At 40.3% G+C, this 26,521-nt stretch overlaps 1 protein-coding gene across 4 annotated transcripts in view; it reads left to right on the forward strand.

Moving 5' to 3' along the window:
• The window catches only part of LOC128684714 (zinc finger protein 771), a 274,487-nt gene that overhangs the window by 176,670 nt on the left and 71,296 nt on the right, over window positions 1–26,521 (forward strand). Inside the window, exon 6 of one of the 4 annotated variants that reach the window (XM_070103699.1) lies at window positions 16,705–23,294. The exons of the other annotated variants lie outside the window; for them this stretch is intronic. Within the exon in view, the coding sequence (XP_069959800.1) occupies window positions 16,705–17,031 (327 nt within the window). The 3' untranslated portion in view covers window positions 17,032–23,294. Of the gene's footprint in view, window positions 1–16,704; window positions 23,295–26,521 lie in introns of those variants that run through there. 4 annotated transcript variants of the gene reach the window in all.

Genomic DNA, 26,521 nt, shown 5'->3' on the forward strand with positions numbered 1-26,521 from the left:
AATATTTGGTCTAGCATAAACTGACTTTATATTCCTAGTGGTTGTAGCACTTGCTACTTCCTCTTGTAAATCATCAGTATTTCCATTGGTTGTAGCACTTGTTACTTCCTTATGTAAATCGTTCAGTATTTCCAGTGGTTGTAGCACTTGCTACTTGCTCTTGTAAATCATTCAGTATTTACAGTGGTTGTAGCACTTGTTACTTGCTCTTGTAAATCATTCAGTATTTACAGTGGTTGTAGTACTTGCTACTTCCTCTTGTAAATCATTTAGTTCTTCCAGTGGTCGTAGCACTTGCTACTTTCTCTTGTAAATTATTCATTGGTTGTAGCACTTGCTACTTTCTCCTGTAAATCATTCAGTATTTACAGTGGTTGTAGCACTTGCTACTTCCTCTTGTAAATCATTTAGCATTTCCTGTTTTTGCAGCACTTGCTACTTCCTCTTATAAATCATTCAATTCTTTTGTCACTGTGAGGAAAATTTTCTGTTATCCTTTCATGAATATTTTTGTGAATGAATGACAGGTGTTTGGATGAGTGTTTGCTCCTTCCACTTTTGTAAACAAAGCCATATTCTAAGAACTAATTTTATTTGCGATAATAGAAACTGTATGTAAAACATTTTGATACAAAGCTATGAAAATAATTTTCTTTATTAATAATAAACAGGAATTTCTTTGTTATTTTATTTTCTATTAATTGGATGCCATATAAACAAGTAAACAAATATATTTTCAAATGTATATTTTCAAAACATACATTTGTTATAAATAACAAAAAAGGCACAATACCGTGACTGGAACGATACACAAATAACCTGCACATAGAAGAGAGGAGCTTATGATGACGTTTCGGTCCGACTTGGACCATTTAAAAAGTGTTATATAATAATATGACATTTTCTTCATATATTTTGAAAATCCCCTGATTATGCATAGCATTTCAGGCAGACTATAGCTAGTAACAAACTGCTGGACATGATGTAGTTGAGCCACTACTCATGGGTTTAAATTTTCTGGTGCTAAAATGCACCAAATTACTTTCACCAGACACTGTTGTCTCTGATACTCCATTGTACCTGTATGGCTCCCGTATCCCTGAATGTGATAATGCTAAGTTCAAAATAACTAAGGTACCTGACATTTAATCAACATATTTTTCTCTTATTCTTTGAAAGTTTTAATGTAGGAAAAGCCAGAAACATGTGAAGGGTAACCATTACAGGTGCAGTATTATGAAGACATTTCGTCATTAATACATGGTATCTAAAAGATGTTTTAATTTTTTAGTAGAAATCATGTTTGCATCACATGACTGTTTATGCTGAAAGCACTTGAAAACAAAATGGTTCTAGTGTTGGTAATGTTTTTTGAATGTTGTGTGTGGGTGATCAGAGTAATGGTGCATTTGGTTGTGTTTTTGTTGATCCTACCTAGTCAAGCGGAAGAAGACTATTAAGATTAGTAATCCCAAAGGGCAAGCAACCAAAGATAACCCAGGAAAGCTAAGCAATGTGGTATATTGTTATTGGGGTCCCATTTTTAGGTCATTACCAGGATGTGATTCAACTTCCAGCTAACACAAAGATATCAATTTACAGCTAAGTAACCAGGGCAGCAGGTGTTAAATAAATAAAATGATAAAATGCTTATTTCAATTTATGCATAGAGAGGAGTTAGATTTGCATACCATCTGGTTATAGTTAAGAAAGAAGTACAGTGGACCCTCAGTTTTCATGTATAATCCATTCAAGAGAGACTGGCAAAAACTGAAACCATTTTCCCCATGAGAAATGATGTAAATTCGATTAATCCGTTCCAGACACCCAGAAATATTAACCCAAAAAAAAATTTTTTACCTTAAAGATAGATTTACATGCACAAAAGAATGAACATTCAACATGACACTTACCTTTATTGAAGACTGTTGTTGGTGGATGGAAGACAGGGAGGAGGGGAGTGGGAAGAGAGGCTATTCTTTGGAAAGGAAATCCCCCCCCTCCATAAATTCAAAGTGTATTCTCTATAAGGATTACAATGCTGAGTTTACAGAATTTGGTTATTGTGTAGTTTACATGTAGTAAAATACTAATTACAGAGGGGGCCACTAGAACACCTAGCATGGCTAGGCATTTCAGCAGGCAGACTTAGATTAATTCTTAATTTTAAAATATTACAAATTATGAGGTAAGTTGGTATTATCTGGGGTCACTTCTCTTCTTTGTTTTTTAATGCCACTAGGACCAGCCAGAGTCACTAGACCCCTGTTGCACAAAATATCTGTCCACATAGGTCTGTTTCTGGAGTCTCTTAAGATTTGCCTAAAATGGGACATGGCATTATCATTGTAAAAGTCGCCAGCACGACAGCTTTCTCAAGGTGATGTTCCTCCACAAATGAATGCACCCTACTCCACATTGCACAAATTTCCTTAATCTCTGAAGAAGGCACCTTCTTCCATCTCTCTTCTTCCTCCTCTGAAGAAATTTCTTGAGCTGTGGTCTATTGCTGTTGCAGATGAAGCTCTTGCAGCTCATCTATATGATGTATGCTGAGTTCCTTGACCGTAACTCAGATATGACACCAACCTCTTGATTGTGGTCCTCCACCAACTCTTCCACAGCCAGGCCACTCACATTAACCCCATGGGATTCCGCAATGCCACAATTGATTGCACAACAGGTGTAGGGTCGACAGGGTCAGCCTCAAACCCTTCAAAATCCTTCTTTTGGACACAATCTGGCCACAACTTTCTCCAAGCAGAGTTCATCGCCCTGGAAGTCACTCCCTGCCAAGCCTTATCTATAAGGCTTATGCAGTGGAAGATAATGAAGTGATCCCTCCAGAACTCTCTTAGGGCCAATTCAGAGTCCAAGGTTATGTCAAACACCTTTGAGACATTGCTTTGGTGTACAGTTTTTTGAAGTTTGCAATGATCTGTTGGTCCATGGGCTGGATGAGAGGAATGGTGTTAGGAGGCAAGAACTTCACTGTTACAAAACTGAATTCCTTAGACAATTGGTCTTCCAAGTCTGGAGGATGAGTAGGAGCATTGTCCATTAACCCTTAAACTGTCCACACGCAGATATACGTTCACATGCGGTGGGCTCCAAACGTAGATAACGTTTTATTTTTCATTCCTTCATATTTGTTGCAATAGGCCTGAGTTGCCTAGACATGAAAGAATGGGTCTGTGCACTCAGTGTGCGCACTATGAAAAAAATCGGGGACTACTTGGTACCTTGTGGGAGCACCAGTTCAGCTGAGTGCCAGCTAGAGCAAATAGCATGGCAAACACCAGTGATTCACTGATGTCATGTCATATTAACACTCACATTTTAAGAGGAAAGTAAAAATAGGTTAGATAAATGCGTGAGTGGGTGAGGGTGGGTGTGAGTTGGACCTGACTAGCTTGTGCTACTGGGTCAGATGTCATGCTCCTTCTTTCAGTGGTTGTGACCTGACTAGGTGGGTCATTGGTCTAAGTTGGGGGTGACATGGACCTGCCTTGCATGGGCCAGCAGGCCTGCTGCAGTGTTCTTTCTTCTGTTCAAATGTATTCGGCTAGCTATCTGGCTGGCTTTGGCTGTCTGTCTGTATCTGTCTATATCTCTGTCTATATCAATGTCTATTTGTATCTCTGTCTCTCACATGTACTCATAAATACAAATTATCGACTGCACAACACTATCTTCTATTAATTGTTTCTCTTTGATCCACATCAACAACAATTTCTCCACATCTTCATTTGTTTCGGATCTCTGTTTCATTATCGCATTCACTCCTTTCACAACATCAGCTTCCATGATTTCTCTTTGCCACAATGGAGCTAATGGTTGATGGTGCCTTCCTGTACATCCTGCCGAGTTCTGCAATGCTTGTGCCACTATCATATTTTTTAATGATTTCTTTTTTCATTTCTGTGGTGTTCCTCACTTTCTTTACCAAAGGACTGGCACTAGGAGCTTTCTTTGGACATGTTGCAGATACAGCTTGCAAAATCTTTGTTCCATTGTAGAATATTGATAAAAATGTGATGCAGATACATGGTCAATAGAAAATCATTTATTATTGTAAAGCACTTCAGGTAAACTAATGCTAAAGTTTCCATGCTCCTTAATTCTTGCCCTGTCATATAATTTTAGACATTGTGCATCAGTATAGCCATATTCTAAGAACTAATTTTATTTGCGATAATAGAAACTGTAGTGGTCCCTCGATAATCGTCCGGCTCGGTAGTTGTCCTTTTTGGAAATCGTCGTGTTATTTTCGTCCAAACATTGGCTCGCAAATGGTCGGTTGACTCGCTAATTGTCGTTTGTCCTGGACGCGTACTCACGGCTCTGAGCCGCCTTGGCCTCCCTTCCCAGCCAGTGTGCCATTGTTTACCAGTGAGCGACGGTCCCCTCACTTGTTCATACGAAATATTTCATGATATTCCATTCATTTTAGTGCTTGCAAGTGCTAAATAAGCTACCATGGCTCCAAAGAAAGCTCCTAATGCCAAGCGTTTGGTAAAGAAGGTGAGAAATACGATTGAATTTAAGAAAAACATCATAGAACAATATGAAAGTGGCGTTCGTGTGGCCGAACTGGCCAGGATGTATAACAAATCCCGTACAACCATATCTTCCATCGTGGCCAAGAAAAAGGCAATCAAGGAAGCTGTTGTTGCAAAGGGGTAAATATGCTGACAAAAATGAGATCACCAGTACTCGAAGATGTTGGGAAGTTATTATTGGTGTGGATAAATGAGAAACAGTTAGCAAGAGCTTCAGCAGGAACAGCAACAGATCGCAGCTCAGAATCTTGCTGCAGAGGAGGAGGAAGAGAAATGGAAGAAGGTGCCTTCTTCAGAAATTAAGGAGATTTTTTGAAATGTAGGGTAGGATGGAAAGATTTATGGAGAAACATCACCCTGAGAAGAATGTTGCAAGCCATATTGGCAACTTGTACAGTGACAGAGTCTTGGCCCATTTTAGGGAAGTTTTAAAGAGACGCCAGAAACAGAGCTCTCTGGACACTTTTTTTTGCGAGTCAGGACTCCAGTGGCTCTCAAGCTGGTCCTAGTGGCATTAAGAAACAGAGAAGAGAAGTAACCCCAGAAAAGGACTTGGTACCTGAGGTGTTGATGGAAGGGGATTCCCCTTTCAAACAGTAACTAATCCAATCTCTCTCCGCCTCCAGTCTTCTATACACTAAGAAGAATCAACAATAAAGGTAAGTGTTATGCTGTTAATGTTTCATTCATCATGTCTCATTGTATTGTTTATGTACTACATATTTCATGTAAAAAAAAATTTTGTTTTAATACTTCTGGGTGTCAGGAATGGATTAATTGTATTTACATTATTTCTTATGGGGAAAATTGATTCGAAAATCGTCTATTTCGATAATCGTCGCACTTCCAGGAATGGATTAATGACAATAAACGAGGGACCACTGTATAAAACATTTTGATACAAAGCTATGAAAATAATTTTTTTTAATAATAATAAACAGGAATTTCTTTGTTATTTTATTTTCTATTAATTGGATGCTGTATAAACAAGTAAACAAACAAATATATTTTCAAATGTATATTTTCAAAACATACATTTGTTATAAATAACAAAAAAAGGCACAATACCGTGACTGGAATGATACACAAATAACCCGCACATAGAAGAGAGGAGCTTATGATGACGTTTCGGTCCGACTTGGACCATTTACAAAGTACGTGTATTATATAATTATATGACATTTTCTTCACCATAAGGTGAGGCATTGTGAATAAATTGGGACTCTCCTCTTCCTAACTGATAGTTCTGACTCTGATGGAAGTAGAAAAGTAGAAGAATTCTATGGCTTTGATCGATTAGTGACCGAAAGCAATGACCAGGATATCGAAAATAGTGCAGAAAATCCTAACAATCCTCAACCTTCTACCTCTGGTGTGGGCACATCTCAGTCACGTTCAGTTGTACCTCGTTGCAAGAGAAAACTAATATTTTCGCGTGGCCAGGCCTCAGACTTCAGTAATGATGATGATGATAGTGATGTGGACTGTGATTTTATTGCTCTTGATGATCATTCGAGTAGTGATAGTGATGAATCATATTCACCAGTGAAGCGTTGGTATATACACCGCCGCATGCTCTCGGGTAGTGTTCCTTATGCAGTGACCAGGGGACAGAGTACATCCTGTGGCCCTACACCAGGAATAGACAGTGAAAGTGAGGATGATGTGGTTACACTTGGCATGGATAGACCACAGGCATTAGTAGGTGGTGGTATTGGTGGTGATAGTGGTAGTGGTGGTGGTAATGCAACAGCCATGCATGACTCGCCAGCCCAGGCTGGGACCCACGCCGCTGACTCCTCAGCTCAAGGACAAAGTGGAGCGTCATCCACCACCACACCACAACTACAACTGCAACCACAACCAGCTTATGATGTCCAATATCCACCAGCAAACTGCATCTGGGACTGGCAGCAAAATCCCAATTTTGTTCCCAATCTCCATCGGTTTGATGACTCTCAAAGTGGAATACTACCAGCTTGTTCCTTTGGGAACACTGCAAATGAACTGGAATTCTTTGAGCTATTCTTTGACCAGCCCTTGATGGAAATTATTGTCAGGGAAAGTAGCAAGTATTTTGAGTACACCATGGCAAATATGATATTATCATCACAGTCAAGATTACACCGGTGGAAAGAGACAACTGTGGCTGAAATGTATTTGCTTCTTGCAACAATAATGCTTATGCCTCATGTCTATAAGCATAATATAAAATCATACTGGTCCACAGATCAGCTAATTTGTACCCTGGCCTTCAGTGAAATCATCCCAGTGAACAGGTTTATCTTGCTGTTATGTATGTTGTACTTTTCTTCCATCTCATGGACATTTCAATGCTCAGTGTACCAAATAAAGACCGGCAACAGACCACCGTATGGTGAATTTTGTTTGTTGTCAGACAACTCAAATAAAGTGCCAGATAACAACACCTGCTATACAAAACCGTCCTCGAACTCCTCAGGAAATACCCAAGCGTTTGAGGAGGGAAGGTGATCACTTCATAATACAGCTTCCTGCAACTAAGAATGTAAGGTAGCCTCTGTGCATGATACCTTGTCTCAAGGACTTCCACAGGCTGCAGCAGTTCTAGAAATATGTCCAGTGACTACATATGTAAATATATAATAGAACATTAGTATTATACAACATTTGTGCATGTTTATTATTGTAAACAATATTGGTAAACAATATTAACCCTTTCAGGGTCCGTCCTGTAGATCTACGGCTTTACGTTTAGGGTCCAAACCGTAGATCTACGTCATGAGCTCGGCTCACTCTGATAAACTGTGAGTGGTAAATTTGGGCCTAGATATGAGAGAATACATCTATGTGGTATGTGTGCACCACATAAAACAGATCCTGCAGCACACTGTGTATAATGAGAGAGAAAAAACTGAAATCATGATTTTTCGATTAAAACAGCGACTTTGCAGTGTTTTTTCGTATGTTTTTTATAGTTGTATTTGCGATTTCTTGGTCTCATTTGATAGAATGGAAGACATATTACAGAAATAGAGATGATTTTGATTGGTTTTAGCACTAGAAATGGCTTGAAACTGAGCTCAAAGTAGCAGAAATGTTAAATTTTTGCCGATATTCAAGAGTAAACAAACGACCTCACACGTCTAATACACGCCAGCTGGTGGGTCTAATATGCATTTACAAATATGGTGATGATATTTATACAATTATTACAGTATTGCATAACAGTAAATCTTCTATTTTTTGGTGTGAATAAAAATTCATTATGTGAATAAAAAATCAAAATGGAATTTATTTGTAAAGCCTCAAAACGTAACTAATGAACAGAGGAAATGTTAGTTTAGTTCCAGGAATACCTACATTGTTTATTCTGGACCCTATTTTGAAATTGGAATATTTTGAACTTTGTGTTAAATTGGCCAAATTAACAATTTCCGATCACTTTAACCCTTTGACTGTTTCCGATGTATAAATACGTCTTATGAGCCAATGTTTCTGACATATTTATACGCACAAATTCTAGCGGCTTCAAATCAAGCGGGAAAGGCCTGGTAGGCCTACATGAGAGAGAATGGGTCTCAGTGGTCAGTGTGTACCCTGTGAAAAAAATCTGGGACCCAGCGGTGCATTGTGGGAACGCCATGTTGTTAGTCCATTTTCACCATGCCTCTCGGTAAGAAGCTCCTCACTCCTCGGCGGATTGGAGGTCTTTTGTTCCCAAGTGGTAGCTCTAACAGCGATGAAAATGTCAGTGACAGTGAATTCCAGGGTTTTGAAGTGAGTGTTACCAGAAAAAGTGCCCAGGATAACGTAATTAGTGATGAAAACCCAGATGACCCACAACCTTCCACCTCTGGTGCTGGGCTGGCTTGTTCACGTTCACGTTCGCCTGTACCAGGACGAAAGAGGAAACTATTTGGTCGTGTAAAACACCCAGATGTTAGCAGTGATAGTGATAGTGATTTCAAGGTTATTGAAAGCAGTTCTAGTGACAGTGAGAGTGAATATTCCCCAGTGAAGCAGCAGTATGTACGACGTAGCATGCGGTCTGGTAGTGTTTCATATGTTGTTCCAAAGGGAAGGAGAAACTCTGGGAGCACATCCCGTGGCCCTACACTACGACCTGATAGTGAAGATGACGATATTGTAACGATGGGTATGAATGATGTGAGTGATGGAGCAGGCAGTGGTGGTGATAGTGAGGGTGGCACGGCCCATGTGGCACCATCAGCGGGCCACGCTACTACCCACGCTGCTGACTCTGCACAACAACCAGCCTCACCCTACCCCACACTCCCACAACCTGCACCACCACAACCTGCACAACCACAACCTGCACAGCCACAACCACGGTACAATATCCAGACCCCACCAGCAGACCGCATCTGGGATTGGCAGGACGGTGACGAGTTTGCTCCCAGTCCCCATGACTTTGATGAAACACAAAGTGGAATAAAGCCATCTTGTCCACTTGGGAACAATGCCAGTGAACTGGACTGCTTTGAGTTATTCTTTGATGAACCCCTGATGGACATCATTGTCAGGGAAACAAACACATACTGTGATTACACCATTGGCAAATACAATTCTCTCACCAAAATCACGGCTACACAAGTGGAAGGAGACAATTGTGGCAGAGATGTACCTGTTTTTTGCCACAATAATGCTTATGCCACATGTGTATAAGCACACTGTCACCACATACTGGGCAACAGAATGCCTGATTTCAACTCCAGGTTTTAGTGACATTATAGGTGTCAGTCGTTTTCTGATACTGTTACGTATGTTACACTTTTCAGACAAAACCAGGCCTGACAGAAGCGACAGGTTATACAGTGGACCCCCGCATACCGATGGCATCACATAACGATTAATCCGCATACCGCTTGCTTTAATCGCAAAAATTTTGCCTCGCATACCGCTTAAAAACCCGCTCACCGATTTTCGTCCGAGACGCGTCCAATGTGCGCCCTCAGCCAGCCTCACATGTGCCGCCGGTGGCATTGTTTACCAGCCAGCCTCCGCGGTAACATCCAAGCATACAATCGGAATATTTTGTATTATTACAGTGTTTTCGGTGCTTTTTCTGGAAAATAAGTGACCATGGGCCCCAAGAAAGCTTCTAGTGCCAACCCTACAGCAATAAGGGTGAGAATTCCAATAGAGATGAAGAAAGAGATCATTGATAAGTATGAAAGTGGAGTGTGTATCGCCGACCTGGTCAGGTTGTACAAGAAACCCCAATCAACCATCGCTACTATTGTGGGCACCAGAAAGGCAATCAAGGAAGCTGTTCTTGCCAAAGGTTTAACTGTGTTTTCGAAACAAAGATCGCAAGTGATGGAAGATGTTGAGAGACTCTTATTGGTGTGGATAAATGAAAAACAGCTAGCAGGAGATAGCGTCTCTCAAGCGATCATAAGCGAAAAGGCTAGGAAGTTGCATGAGGATTTAATTAAAAAAATGCCTGCAACTAGTGCTGATGTGAGTGAATTTAAGGCCAGCAAAGGTTGGTTTGAGAGATTTAAGAAGCGTAGTGGCATACATAGTGTGATAAGGCATGGTGAGGCTGCCAGTTCGGACCACAAAGCGGCTGAAAAATATGTGCATGAATTCAAGGAGTACATAGAGACTGAAGGACTGAAACCTGAACAAGTGTTTAATTGTGATGAAACAGGCCTGTTTTGGAAGAAAATGCCAAGCAGGACCTACATTACTCAGGAGGAAAAGGCACTCCCAGGACATAAGCCTATGAAAGACAGGCTTACTTTGTTGATGTGTTCCAATGCTACTGGTGATTGCAAAGTTAAGCCTTTATTAGTGTATCACTCTGAAACTCCCAGAGCGTTCAGGCAAAAGAATGTCCTCAAGGAGAATTTGTGTGTGCTGTGGAGGGCAAACAGTAAGGCATGGGTCACTAGGGACTTTTTCTATGACTGGTTACACCATGCATTTGCCCCCAATGTGAAAGATTACCTAACTGAAAAGAAATTAGAACTTAAGTGCCTCCTGGTGTTAGACAATGCCCCTGGTCATCCTACAGACGTGGCAGAGCGACTTTATGGGGACATGAAATTCATTAAGGTGAAGTTTTTGCCTCCTAATACCACTCCTCTCCTGCAGCCCATGGACCAGCAGGTTATTGCAAACTTCAAAAAACTGTACACAAAAGCTCTGTAGTGACCTCAGAAACTCAACTGACTCTAAGAGAGTTTTGGAGAGAGCACTTTAATATCCTCAATTGTGTAAACCTTATAGGTAAGGCTTGGGAGGGAGTGACTAAGAAGACCTTGAACTCTGCTTGGAAGAAACTGTGGCCAGAATGTGTAGACAAAAGGGATTTTGAAGGGTTTGAGGCTAACCCTGAGAGGATTATGCCAGTTGAGGAATCCATTGTGGCATTGGGAAAGTCCTTGGGGTTGGAGGTTAGTGGGGAGGATGTGGAAGAGTTGGTGGAGGAGGACAATGAAGAACTAACCACTGATGAGCTGATAGATCAACTTCAACAGCAAGAGGCCAGACCTGAGGAAACTGGTTCAGAGGAGGGGAGAGAGAAATTGAAGAAGTTGCCTACTACAAAGATTAAGGAAATGTGTGCAAAGTGGCTTGAAGTGCAAACCTTTTTTGATGAAAATCACCCTCACACAGCTATTGCAAGCCGTGTTGGCAACCTGTACACTGACAATGTTGTGAAACACTTTAGGGAAGTCATAAAGGAACGAGAGGTACAGGCCACTATGGACAGATATGTTGTGTGAAAGAAGTCCAGTGACTCTGAAGCTGGTCCTAGTGGCATTAAAAGAAGAAGGGAAGTAACCCCAGAAAAGGACTCGACACCTCAAGTCTTAATGGAAGGGGATTCCCCTTCTAAACACTAACACTCTCTCTCCCCTCCTCCCATCCCATCAATCATCACCAGATCTTCAATAAAAGTAAGTGTCATGTAAGTGTGCATGCCTTTTTCAGTTTGTGTGTATTAAAATTAACATTTCATGTGGTAAAAATTTTTTTTTTCATACTTTTGGGTGTCTTGCACGGATTAATTTGATTTCCATTATTTCTTATGGGGAAAATTCATTCGCATACTGATTATTTCGCATAACAATGATCCCTCTTGCACGGATTAAAATCGGTATGCGGGGGTCCACTGTATAAGATCAGAAATGTGTTTATGTACCTGAAACAAAAGTGCTGCATGTATTTTTATCCCTTCAGGAAGCTTGTTATTGATGAGTCCTTGATTTTATTCAAAGGAAGACTCTCATTCAAGCAATATATACCAAGCAAGAGGAAACGCTTTGGTATAAAGCTATTTGTACTGTGTGATTGCAGAAGTGGTCTAGTTTTGGATATCATTGTGTACACTGGCAGTAATACTTTGAGAGATACCATGAAGTTATTGGGTATCTCTGGTGATGTGATTCGAACAATGATGGAACCATATCTTGGTAAGGGGCATATGTTATTTACTGATAACTGGTACACAAGCCCCTTACTCAGTGATTTCTTGCGAGTGAACTTGACAGACGTGTGTGGCACAGTGCATCGTAATCGTAAACATATGCCAAGGTTCGACGCTGGCACTCGCAGAGGTGAGGTGCAAGCCTTTGCTGCCAATGACATCATGTCATTTCGGTGGCATGACAAACGTGATATCACATTGTTGACATCAGTTCACAGAAACGAAATGGTACCCAGTGGCAGGGACAACAGAGAGACCAATGAACCCATTCTAAAGCCTGCAGCTGTCATGGACTACAACCTCAATATGCGCTTAGTGGACAAATGTGACATGCAGATTGGGTTTGCAGACTGTGTACGCAAGAGTTATAAGTGGTATATAAAACTTTTTTTCCATCTTGTTGATATCTCTATGCTAAATGCTTATAACATATACAAGTTGAAGACCAACAAAACACCAAAATATGGTGAATTTTGCCTGTCAGTAATCAGACAAATAATTGCAAAGTACCAAGGAGCAACTCCTGCAATAGACCAGCGCCCACACACGTCATCTCGTTTCAGGCCTGGTGATCACTACCCCATACAACTGCCTCCTACTACTGCCAAGAAAAATGCTCAGAAGAGGTGTTATGTATGTATGCATACCACAAAACGCCCACAAACACACAGAGACACTCGTTTTATGTGTGAGGAGTGTGAAGTGCCCCTCTGCATATACCCATGTTTCAAAGAGTTCCACAAGCTGCAGCAGTTCTAGGAACGTGTTTAGTGACTGTACATATGTATATATATTATGGAACAATAGTAATAAACATTGTTTTGTATTGTTTGTTTATGTAAACAAAGTGTATACACAAACTAATAGTGATAAAGTTTGTTCTGTTATTGTGTTGTAAACAATGAGTGTATATTTGAAGAATGCACCTTACATTGGTCTCACAGGCCACATAAGTTACCTGGAACAGAAAAATATTGAAAAATGCGAGAAACCTTTGAATTAGAGTAATAAAAGAATACCAGGTGGGCGGCAGTCGCCGCTGTTGCCGTACGCACGTCACTTTCTGCAAACTTTGCGGCTCTATATCTCGGTAAGTACTGATGGCAAAAAAATTTTTTTTAGGCTTTAAACACTCACAAAAATATTCCTAACATTTTCATAAGAAAAAATAATTTTTTTTTTTTTTGAATATTTGGCGACATAGAATGACAGTTTCAGAGAGGGGCCTGAAACAGTCAAAGGGTTAATTTGTAGTTGAAACAGTTGACTTGGCGATTTCTTGTGCTCAATCAATAGAATAGAAGTAATACTAGTGAAATAGCTAAGAATTTGGTTGACTGGAATAATGTAATTGGCCTAAAATGGGAGTCAAAGTCGGCAAAATCGCCGACACATCAAAATTCGCGAGAGCATAATTTCGTCAATTTTCCATCAAATTTCGTACTTTTTGTTTTATTACCTTCACAAAAAGATTCTCTACCATTTCATAAGAAAAAATAACAATTTTTTTTTTTTAAATTCTTAGACACTGGGGCACCACTTCAGATTTGGGCCTTGGACCCTGAAGGGGTTAATAATAACTTTAGTGTTGTTATTGTGTTAAATACAGTGAGTGTATATATATACATTATATACAGTATTGGTCTCACAGGCCACAAATGTTACTAGAAAAAGAAAAAAGTATAAAAAACGCAAAATAAAGAAATGCGATTTTACGGAAGTTGCTGAAGTTGCTGCCACCCAGTCATTTTGGGTCAACTTCCCCCCTCTATATCTCGGTAAGTACCGTTCAGAATTTTTTTTTTGTTTTGTTTTATTACTTTCACAAAAATATTATGGTACCTTCCTCCACTACCTCACTTTCCAGACTATTCCACTGTCTGACAACTCTGAAAAAATGCTTCCTAACATCCCTGTGACTCATCTGAGTCTTCGTCTTCCTATTGTGACCCCTAGTTGCTTTGTCCCATCTCTGGAACATCCTATCTCTGTCCACCTTGTCGATTCCTCTCAGTATTTTATATGTTGTTTTCATGTCCCTCATCTTTTCCATCCTCCACTGTCATCTGGTTAAGTTCTCTTAACCTCTCCTTGTAGGACATGCCCCTTAGCTCCAGGACTAGTCTTGTTGCAAACCTTTGTACTTTCTCTAGTTTCCTGACATGCTTGGCCAGGTGAGGGCTCCAAACTGGAGCTGCATACTCCAATACAGGCCTGATGTACACAGTATACAAGGTATGGAACGACTGCTTACTGAGATGTCAGAATGCTATTCTTGGGTTCGCTAATCACCCATGTGCTGCAGCAGTTATTTGCTTGATGTGCACCTCAGAAGATGTGCTCAATCTTATACACACTCCAAAGATCCTTTTCCTGTACTTTGTTTGCAGTCTTCTTTGCCCTTACTCAATCTTCATGACTCTGCACTTGGTGGGGTTGAACTCTAGGAGCCAGTTGCTGGACCAGGCCTGCAGCCTGTCCAGATCCCTCTGTAATCCTGCCTTATCCTCCTCCTACTGAATTCTCCTCATTAACTTCATATTGTCTGAAACAGGGACACTTCTGAGTCTGTTCCTTCTGTTATGTAATTCACATATACCAGAAACAGCACTGGTCCTAGGACTGACACCTGTGAAACCCCGCTTGTCACAGGCGCCCACTCTGACACCTCATCACGTACCATGACTCGCTGATGCCTTAACATCAGGTATTCTCTGATCCATTGCAGTGCCTTCCCTATTATACCTGCCTGGTCCTCCAGCTGTGTGTGTGTGTGCATGCCCCCATGTGTGCACATTCATACACACACGTACATACTCACTTATTTGTAGTTGCAGGGGTTGAGTCAGCTCCTGGCCCTGTGTATGTTTGTTTTCCAACCTACCTAGTCAGGTGAGTGCATGAGTGATAAAAGATGAGAATAAAATACAAAAATAGCCAGGTAGACTAACAGGATAATATGCACTTTGCTTGTATAGTATTCATTTTAGTGGGTTTAAAATTTTCATATAAATTGACATACATCATTATACAGTCCTACATTAGCTGCAGTTAACATGTACAGTGGTACCTTGACTCGTGAGTGCCCCAACTTACGAATTTTCTGAGTTACGAGCCTTCGCTCGGTCGATTTTTTGCTTCGAGTTGCAAGCCAAAATTCAAGTTATGAGCGAGCTTCAGATACGCCGCCACTAACTGGCAGAGTATCTGAGGTCAAATCCAACTCTGTACCCAGAGGAATGTCAGGTACTTTGCCCCATCCAACATGCTCTTCCAAGACATAACCGGAAGGATAATACTCCCACACTAATCCCAGATTGTAGCAAGGCACCTCGTCCCTTGTTTGGTTCTCGTATAAATCTGGGGAAAAGGTAACCTCCATTTCAACACTCAGAGTTTCTCCAGAAACATTAAGGAAGGCCTCCGTGATATTCACCTGCCTCATGGAGGTTCCTTCCGTGGGTAGAGTACTGATAAAGGTGAGCAGAGTAGTGATAGTGGTGGGTGGAGTAGTGATGGTGATGGGTGGAGTAGTGAGGATGGTGGGTGGAGTAGTGATAATGGTGGGTGGAGTACCGAGGGTGGTGGGTGTAGTAGAGATGGTGATGGGTGGAGTAGTGAAGGTGGTTCTTATTTAAAAACCTGTAACAAAAAAATTGGGGTGGTTTTTTGGGGGGCTGGAACGGATTAACGGCATTTCAATTAATTTCAATGAGGAAAATTGATTTTATACATGAGCAAATTGAGTTACGAGCTCGGTCACAGAATGAATTAAACTTGTAAGTCAAGGTGCCACTGTACTTGTTAAAGGCATATATTGGTGATAAATTATGCAGATTTATCTTGGATTAACACAACGAAGTCGAACAGTTTGACTTATTTCCGTAGTTTTTGGAGTTCCCCTTCCAGTTAAATGTGTTAGTTCACGTTCTTTGCTAAAATTTGGTAATTGTATCATGATAAATGAATGCAAGGCATGCAGCCTGAAATAGTGGTATTGTACTGGCCAACAGAAGATTGCTAAGACTGATAATAAACCATTCTCTTCTCAGGAAATCTCACTTTCTAAAAAGGAATAGTTTATAATTTTTTATTTAAATCATACTGGAATTCTGTTTAATAACTTGTTAGGACTGACAATTTTCTACTCACTATCAAGATAACTTACTTTTGCTCTATTGCCATTTTCTGTAACCTACTGATCATCCCTTCCCCCTTCTGCTGCCCAATACCCTCGCTTCCTTCCCTACCTTGCAGCGCTGTATAGCCCTTGTGGCTTAGCGCTTCTTCTTGATTATAATGATAATAATTTGTTCTATTGCCCATAAAACTCAAATTTAGTCTGGGGAAATTTCTCTGTACTAAATACAGTGGACCCCCGGTTTACGATATTATTTCATTCCAGAAGTATGTTCAGGTGCCAGTACTGACCGAATTTGTTCCCATAAGGAATATTGTGAATTAGATTAGTCCATTTCAGACCCCCAAACATACACATACAAATTCACTTACATAAATACACTTACATAATTGGCAGCATTGGGAGCTGTTCGTAAACCGGGGGTCCACTGTATTTGCTTCAGTATCTGTTGACTGAAAGACTTTTGAAAATAAACACTTAAAGGAAACTCTACATTTGTAATACCTGTACTATAAATAATGTATCAAAATGTTTAGTAAGACGAGCATCCCTTACAGGTGGGCGTGGATAGTGATGGTAATACGAGTGGCTTGGGCGGAGCATCTGGTGTTGGCAACATCTTTGAAAATATCGGCAAGCTGCATCATTGTACTTTTTGTCCATACACCAGTCTCAGTAATGATGATATGCTGAAACACATTCATTCCCACAAAGAGAAGCCACATGCTTGCCCACACTGTCCGTATCGTGCTACTCTAAAGAGTAATCTTACTATTCATCTTCGCATGCACACCGGAGAGAGACCATATGCTTGTTCATACTGCGACTATGCTACTTCTTATAAAAGCAATATGAAAAGACATTTGCATAGACATGCAAAATAAATAATTTAGTCATATCATATGTATAAAACTGGAAAAACTGTTTTATATTTTGAGTCGTGATTTACACAAAATAAATTAAGCTTTATAAACTGTATATAGTACTGTATATAGAAATTTTTAGCTGAGCTTCCAACAAAACCTTGTCACATTAAGGCAAAAACGAAGGATGTCTGATCTTCCCAATACAGTCAAATTACATTATCCCGAAACTGATCGGGCAGAGGGAGTAATAGCATAACCATAATTTTGTCTTAGACAGAAAACCTCTAGGCCATTTCCTCTTTGTAAACATGCACTCACAGTCCACATACGCACGTGCACACACTCATGCACTCTCGCTTACATGTACTTTCTCTCTCAAAGAGAAGGTCCTTGGGGTGAATATCATGCCGAGCATATCCCGAGGCGCACACCAACCACATAACTACCACAGCAAATGTGTGTCTGGTAAATCTAAAAACAGTGTTTTGAAGTCTAAATAAGGAGTTATTTATTACACTGTATACCATGTATGTCATGTCAATATTGGAGTACGAACATCAATATGGAACTTGCACATGGTCAAGCTCATAAAGAAATTGGAGAAAGTGCAGAGGTTTGCAACAAAACTAGTCCTGGAGCTAAAGGATATGTCCTATGAGGAGAGGTTAAGGGAACTCAGTCTGATGACACTGGAGGACAGGACTAGGTAGGATGTGATTACAATATACAAAATACTGAGATGGAAAATAGGAACAAGAGGGCACAACTGGAAGTTCAAAACTCAGATGAGTCATAGGGATCTTGGGAATTTTTTCTTCAGCCTTTGTGTTGTCAAGAAGTGGAACAATCTAGAGAGTGAAGTGGTAGAGGCAGGATCCATACATAGCTTTAAAAAGAGGTATGACAAGGCTTTTGAGGCTGGGAGAGAGTGGACCTAGTAGCAGCCAGTGAAGGGGCAGGGCCAGGAACTGTGATTCGACCCCTGCAACCACACATAGGTGAGTACACATACATGCTGATTACCACTCACTACCAGCTTTTTTTGTTACAGGGAATTATGTTAAAGTACAATGTAGGATAGCATTAAAAAACTGAGAGTCAAGCCTCAATTTTTTGATGCTCAAACCTCAATATTTGAGGCTCTAGTGGCAATGTTTGAGGCTTAACAGAAGATGAGGTATTCTGGTAATCAGTCTCTCAGTGTAGGTGTTAATAATAATATCTTTATCTCTACAAGTGCATGTACAAGGTATACAGGCCTAGCTGACCTCAGTGACATACTATTATATAGAATGCCCCTTGTTATGCAGAGCATTTTGGGCAAATTAGGTCAATTTTGTACCAGGATGCAGCCCACACCAGTTGACTAACACCCAAGTACCTATTTTACTGATCGATGAACAGGGACAGCAAGTGTCTTACCGAAACACATCCTAATGTTTTCCAGCCGTACCAGAGATTGATCCCTGAGTTTGAATGAGTGTTAATGAGAATTTGAGTGTGACTTTGAATCTGAATGAGTGCGTCTTTGGTAGATATCAGTGCTGCTGTGTTCTAGACATGTTATGTCACCTGGTGAGGTGTTTTGGGGTAGTAGAACACTCAGCTAAACCACACTCTCCTGTCATACCCTCTCTTAAAAAATTTCCTCAAAGCTATACCCACACACTACATACCTGGGCACATAAACCTGCATCTTTATAGAATATTGTGTTAGATTTTATGGTAGAGAGAGAGGGAGAAAGGAAGGAAGGAAGGAAGGGAGGTAAGAAAGAAGGAAGTAATGAATGACACTTTGAGAGAGAAAGAGTAGGTGGCAGCCTACTTGCTGCCACCCTTACACTTCATCCCACTCCACACACTTCCCAAACCCCACTTCTCCCACACACTTCCCAAACCCCACTTCTCCCTTCACTACTATCAGACCAGACTTCTTCCACACTTCACTACTCTCACACCACATTCAACTACAGCAGTGAGGGAGTGGAAAACACACATAAGAACAATACAATATTACTTACATTGTTAGAGAGCGTGAAGGCTGTGTTAAATCATCAGTGGACACGGCATTTTTTTTCTATAACTGTTTAGATATACAGCAAGTCCTTACTTAACATCGTTGATAGGTTCTTGGAAACTGCAACTTTAAGTGACATGACATATAATGAAACTAATTTTACCATAGGCTAATTAATACTATAAACATCTGGAATGCACAGTGCACCTTTAGCACTCACTGCAACAGGGTTAAATCAGGGAATAAATTGTTTGCAAAGCAAAAATTGTAAGGAGCACCTCCTACCACAACTCAGTTCAAAAATGAACCTGCAAACTCCACATAGACAGTGGTCCCTGCCAGGAATCAATTTTCTTTTTTCCTCATCAATGTTATGATGAAACGACATTAAGTTAGGACTTACTGTAGGCCATTTAATTTAAATATAATTGGAGGAAAAAAAATTATGTGGAAATTGATTTGTTATAAAATTAAAACATCAAGAAAGATGGATTATTGGCAAGTGTCACTTGCAATCAGTCAGTTAACAGTTGACCTGGTGTTTCCTCTTCCATTTTTTTTGATGTATGCCATTTATTTTTTTTTTTTTAGATACAGTGTAGCAGAGAAGAATTCATGGGGTTGCTAAATAATTTTAACATTTAATCTTAATTTAAGTCTGCCCGAAATGCCTAGCCATGCTAGGTGTTCTAGTAATTATTATTTTACTACATGTAAACCACACAATAACCAAATTCTGTAAACTCAGCATTGTAATCCTTATAGAGAATAAACTTTGAATTTGAATGTAAGGGAAAGTTGTATTTATTGTAATGTATTCAAGTCGATCATCAGCAAGAATCATCTGCAGTTGGCTAAAATAAAATTTAACCATAAATGTGTATTCCTCAAGAAGCTTATACACAGTTTAGATAATCTACTGTAATATTAAGCATTGATATCTTGATATCTTTAAAAAATAAAATATGCAGTGGATGCATCATACAGAAACCTTTATTTTTAATTTTTTAATATTTTGGTTGAAAGAGAAAATTACAGCACACCCACTTTGAAGTGCTCATAGTAAGATAATGAATTTTTGGGTCAACCAGCTTCTGGATAACAGGATTTGACTATATGTTTAGAGAATGAAAGAATAAGGTGTATGTGCTTTAATTCAAATTTATGTAACTATGTAACCCAGTGTTACTTTCACACAAATGTATAACTCCTTATATGTACAGTACGCTGTATATAGTCTTTATCATTATTAAGTCTTGATATAGATACGTACTGCACTTATACAGTTTAAAAGACATGCAAGCAAACACTAGGACATTTAATAGAAAATGTTTTTGTCCTGATGACTTCTAACATACAGAGGTTGAAAATAACATACAAGTACAACCAGCACCTAAATTACTGGAAATATTTAAAACCCTCTTGACCTGTACTCCTTGGAATGCAGGCGAGAAAGATGCATTATAATTTACTCCTGGAAAATCCTAGAGGGACTAGTCCTAAATCTGCATGCAGAAATCACTCCCTACAAAAGCAAAAGACTCAGTAGGCAGTACAACATCCCCCCAGCGAAAAGCAGGGGTGCTGTGAGTGCATTAAGAGATAACACAATAAGTATCAAGAGCCCAAGACTGTTTAGCTGCCTCCCAGCATACATAAGCAGGATTACCAACAGATCCATAGTTGTCTTCAAGAGGAAGCTGGACAGACACCTAAAGTGAATGCCCAACCAGTTGGGCTGTGGTTCACAGTGGAGTGTGTGCAGCTGGCAGTCACAATAGCCTGGTTGATCAGGCCCTGATCCACCACAGGTAGGCAGAAAGTAGAGTGTGAGTGACACAGCAATCTGAAAATTGTCTACCTGACCTCATCTCTAATAAGTCTCACTTGAATTTTTCAGGTTACTGTGTGTTACTTACACCTCACTTTCTGCCTATTTATACTGTTATTTTTGTCCTCTGTGTGTCAGAAGTGATCAAGGTAACTAGTCAGGCTGTGGTTCATACAGTGGATCGCATGCAGCCGACAGTAACAGCCTGGTTGATCAGGCCCTGATAAACCGCAGGGCCTGATCATAGATCAGGCAGTGGGGGCATTGACCCCCGAAACACCCTCCAGGTATACTTCAGGTAGTTTGCTCACATGTCTTTTTCAAACAATTTGTTGGTATCAACTACCAAGGTTTGTACCATACTGTACTTATACTCTATATGATTTTTGCTTAGCCAAATGTATTGGTGCACAACATATGCAATTGTTTTATTATTATAGTACAGTAGGTCATTGACTTATGATGCTAAAATATGCATGATACTAGTAATTGTTCAGAACTCTGAACCTGTTGTTCCCTAGACACCCATGTTATAATTGGAGATGCATTCCTGAGCCTTAATATTCTGTATCTTATTTCATTTAATTTTTGGGGGGGGAGGGGGGCAAGAATATTTATCCAATATTTTACATTCAGTACTGTTCTTTTTTTACATACAAGTAGTTAATAAGCATTGTTTAAATAATGTAAATGTGTTAAACATTACAGTGGACCCCCGCCTTACGATGGCATTGCATTACGTTAAATCTGCCATACGATACATTTGAACGCAAAAATTTTGCCTCGCCTCATGCGATTTGTCCAGGATGCATCCCATGTGTGGCCTCAGCGCCAGTGTTTACAAGCCAGCCAGTGTGGTCGCATCCATGCATACATTCGGTACATTTCACCTCATCCCAGTGTTTTTTGTGCCTGTAACTGCAAAATAAGTCACCATGGGCCCCAAGAAAGCTTCTAGTGCCAACCCTGTGGTAAAAAGGGTGAGAATTAGTATGGAAATTAAGAAAGATTTTGAAGGGTTTGGGGCTAACCCTGAGAAGCCTATGCCAGTTGTGGAATCCATTGTGCCTACTTCAAAGATTAAGGAAATGTGTGCAAAGTGGGTTGAACTGCAAACCTTTATGGATGAAAAGCACCCTAACACAGCTATTGCAAGCCGTGCTGGTGACTATTACAATGACAATGTTGTGGCCCATTTTAGGCAAATCTTAAAGGAACGGGAGGTACAGACCTCTGTGGACAGATTTGTTGTGCGACGGAGGTCCAGTGACTCTCAAGCTGGTCCTAGTGGCATTAAAAGTAGAAGGGAAGTAACCCCAGAATAGGACTTGCTACCTCAAGTCCTAATGGAAGGGGATTCCCCTTCTAAACAATAACTTCCACACTCTCCCCTCCTCCCATCCCATCAATCATCATCAGATCTTCAATAAAGGTAAGTGTCATGTATTCTATTCTTAGTAGAGTAGTATGTAATTGTGCATGTCTTCTTCAGTTTGTGTGTAATTAAAATTAATATTTCATGTGGTAAAATTTTTTTTTTCATTCTTTGGAGTGTCTTGCACGGATTAATTTGATTTCCATTATTTCTTATGGGGAAAATTAATTCGCCTTACAATAATTTCGGCATACGATGAGCTCTCAGGAACGGATTAATATCGTAAGACGGGGGTCCACTGTATAGTACTGTATTTACCTTGAATGTTGATGTTGTCTTGTTTACCACAAGTGATGTATCTTGCCAATTTTAAGCTGACTTAATTAAAAGGTGAAGAAAATTCCAGTCTCATCCAAGTTAAATATCTGATGAGTACTGTAATTTCTGGCATTAATAACTTTGCCCAACATTTTCACAAATGCCTGAGGTGCTTTAATATTGGCACTAGAAGCTTCACCACTTACTCTAACATTATGCAAATTTGCTCTTGCCTTAAACCTGTTGATGCATCCAGAGATTGAAGTATATTCCGGTTTATTACTAGCACCACTACCCTCATTCTTAAAGTCATCATAGAGATTCCAAGCTGTCTCCTGTATTAGTGCTAGGCTGAGAGGTATTCTCTTCTGACACTGGTCATCCACCCAAAATATCAAATTTTTTCAATCTCACATATAAAACCAATGCACCTCTTGCAGATGAAAGTGAAATGAATTTGTACAGTGCCTTTAAGGTGTTCCAAGGTATGATCTTTATCCTTGATAATAGGAGCAATGGTAGAGTGGTTTATGTTTTACAAGCACTCACAAGAATACTACATGAAGGAAGTATATAAGTGTAACCTTTCCTCAGTGATGATTGATCCTTTCCATGGGCTACACATGTTGATCCACAAACACACACATAATAGCATAAGCCTTTATTATATCAATGTTTTACTCACTGAAAGACTCATAAAGTTATGATAAATTTACAAATAAAGATTCCTCCAAGATAAATATTTTAATATGGTTTGTGCTGTTTTGTGTCTTTTTCATTAATTTCATGGCTTGCTTTACCCCTATACATTATTATTACTATAGCAAACCCTCCATATAACAGACCTCTGTGTAACAGACCTTGGAAATATGAAGCAAAATCTGCTAGGTTGTTTGATTTGGAGACAATGGATGAAGTCTGTTAGTTACAGAATTGCCAACTATCATTATAATCACAACAAAACAGTCTCCTCTCCATCCATCTCCATTGCCATTACTGGCCACCTGCTCCTTACCCTCAGTTAGCCCATTATGTGGAGGGTTTACTGTATTATTATTATTATTATTATAATTATGGGGAAGAACTACTATAAACCCATAGGGGTCATGCAGAGCCTGGGGAATGGGAGATAATCAAGTTCAGTCCAAGAAAGAAGAGGGTAGTGCTAGTTCCCTGGAACAAGAGCCCCTCACCAGTATCAAGGCTTGAAAGGATGTGCACTGAACTGCCACCCATGGGAGGCTCCAGAATTTATATTGGCAGAGCTCTGGGATGGCAATCTTGTTGGAAGGAAAACTAGGGTGACTTAACCCTTTTACTGTCGCTGTCGTATATATACGTCATAGGAGATACCGTGTTTGTTGTTTGACGTATCTATACCCATAAATTCTAGCGGCTTCAAATCAAGCAGGAGAAAGCTGGTAGGCCCACATGTGAGAGAATGGGTCTCCATGGTCAGTGTGCACCATATAAAAAAAATCGGGGAGCCAGTGGTGCATTGTGGGAATACCATTTCAGTCCTCCTTTTTCAGCATGTCTAGCGGTAAGAAATATGTGACTTCCCAGCAAATCTGGGATGCTCTAACACAGATGGAAGTGTCAATGAAGATCAATTTCATGATTTCGAGGAGTTTGAGACCAAAAGCAATGGAGGAGGAGGAGGAGGAGGAAGAAGAAGAGGAGGAGGAGGAGGAAGAAGAAGGGGAGGAGGAAGAAGAGAAGGAGGAGGAAGAAGAGGAGGAGGAAGAAGAGGAGGAGGAGGAAGGAAGGAGGAAGAGGAAGGAAGGAGGAAGAAGGAGGGAGGAGGAGGAAGGAGGGAGGAGGAAGAAGGAGGGAGGAGGAAGAAGGAGGGAGGAGGAAGAAGGAGGGAGGAGGTGGAAGGAGGGAGGAGGAGGAAGGAGGGAGGAGGAGGAAGGAGGGAGGGAGGAGGAAGGATGGAGGAGGAGGAAGGAGGGAGGGAAGAGGAGGAGGAAGGAGGGAGGAGGAGGAGGAGGAAGGAGGAGGAAGAAGAAGAAGAAGAGGAAGAAGAGGAATAATAATAATAATAATAATAATACCTATTAATAATAATATGTAATAATATGTTCCCTTGAGGCATGAAAACAGTTCACCCCATGACAGTGACAAGATAAGGGGAGATAACATCTGATAAGAGCTGACCTTTGATGAGCGTAAACGAGGGTGGAGGGAGGGGGGCAGCTGTCCATCTGTCAAGAGCCAGGAGGAGGAGGAGGAGGAGAAGGAGGAGAAGGAGAAGAAGGAGGAGGAGAAGGAGAAGGAGGAGGAGAAGGAGAAGAAGGAGGAGAAGGAGAAGGAGAAGGAGGAGGAGGAGAAGGAGGAGGAGGAGAAGGAGAAGAAGGTGGAGGAGAAGGAGAAGAAGGAAGAGGAGAAGGAGAAGAGGGAGGAGGAGAAGAAGGAGGAGGAGGAGAAGGATGAGGAGAAGGAGAAGAAGGATGAGGAGAAGGAGAAGAAGGAGGAGGAGAAGGAGGAGGAGGAGGAGAAGGAGAAGGAGAAGGAGGAGGAGAATGAGAAGAAGGAGGAGGAGAAGGAGGAGGAGGAGGAAGAGGAAAAGGAGGAGGAGGAGGAGGAGAAGATGACGACGAACAAACATTTGTCTGTCTGTCTATTTGTCTGTCTGCCAAGCTCCCTGTCTATCCGTCTAGGTCTGTCTCAGAGAGAGCCACAAGACTGTGTCATCATCACGTTTACTCACATCTTCAAGCAGAGTATAGCACTTTGTCTGGATTTTTTGGGTTATCATAGGTAATTTACACTATGTATAGTTGTATTTATGTGTACCTGTGAGACAGAGATAGACAGACAGATAGAAAGAGAGAGACAGATTGAAAGAGATAGAATGAGGGAGAAAGATAATTAGATAGAATGGAGGGGGAAGCAGCATCCGACCCCATTGTTTTGACAGGCGGTAGGAGGAGTGAGTAATGAGATAATATGTCATTTTGACAGCTGCCGACTCCTGACTCAAAACAATTATAAGCCACACACTTGCACACAAGACAAGCTTGCTGAATGGTGATAATAGCAGTTTTATGAAAGTATCTAGTGACTATATATGTGTATATATATTATAGAAACCAGAAGCAAGAAGGGAAGGCAGGAATGAAGGAAGGACTAGATGAAAGGAAGGAAAAAAGTAATGAAGGACAGATGAAGGAATGTAGGAAGAGAGGTGGAATGCCCTCCAGGTAGCCTCCAGGTAGGAAAGGAATGAAGGAAATTAGGAAGGAAGGAATGATGACACACGACCATTTACCTAGGATAACTACATAACACAACTGCCTGCTAATACTTTGAAGAAAACTGCTCAGACAAGGTATTTTGTCTTTGCACATAAAAAAAACTTCCACAAAAATGCACACACACTGATTTTATGTTTGAGGAGTGTAAAGCACCACTGTGTATGACACCATGTTTTATGAGTGAGGAGTGTAAAACACCATTGTGTATGGCACCATGTTTTATGAGTGAGGAGTGTAAAACACCACTGTGTATGACACCATGTTTTATGTGTGAGAGTGTAAAACACCACTGTGTATGACACCATGTTTTGTGTGTGAGGAATGTAAAACACCATTGTGTATGACACCATGTTTCAAAGAGTTCCACAAGCTGCAGAACTTCTAGGAATATGTTCAGTGACTGTATATTGGTATATATATTATAGAACAATAGTAATAAAAAATTTTTGGTATTGTTTGTTTTTGTAAACAAGTTTTGTAAACAATATATTGATAATTATGTTTGTGTGCTTATTGTGTTGTATACAACGAGTGTATATATGTACATTGCACCTTATTTTGGTCTCATAGGCCACATAAGTTATGTGAAAAAATAAAATAGTGAAAAAAACAACAAACCTTCAAATACAAGTAAACTAAAGTTTACCGGGTGAGCGGCAGTCGCCGCTGTTGCCATACGCGGCTCATTTTCTGCAAACTTCATGCCT

Source organism: Cherax quadricarinatus, chromosome 5, assembly GCF_038502225.1.
Source record: "Cherax quadricarinatus isolate ZL_2023a chromosome 5, ASM3850222v1, whole genome shotgun sequence".
Lineage (NCBI taxonomy): Eukaryota > Metazoa > Arthropoda > Malacostraca > Decapoda > Parastacidae > Cherax > Cherax quadricarinatus.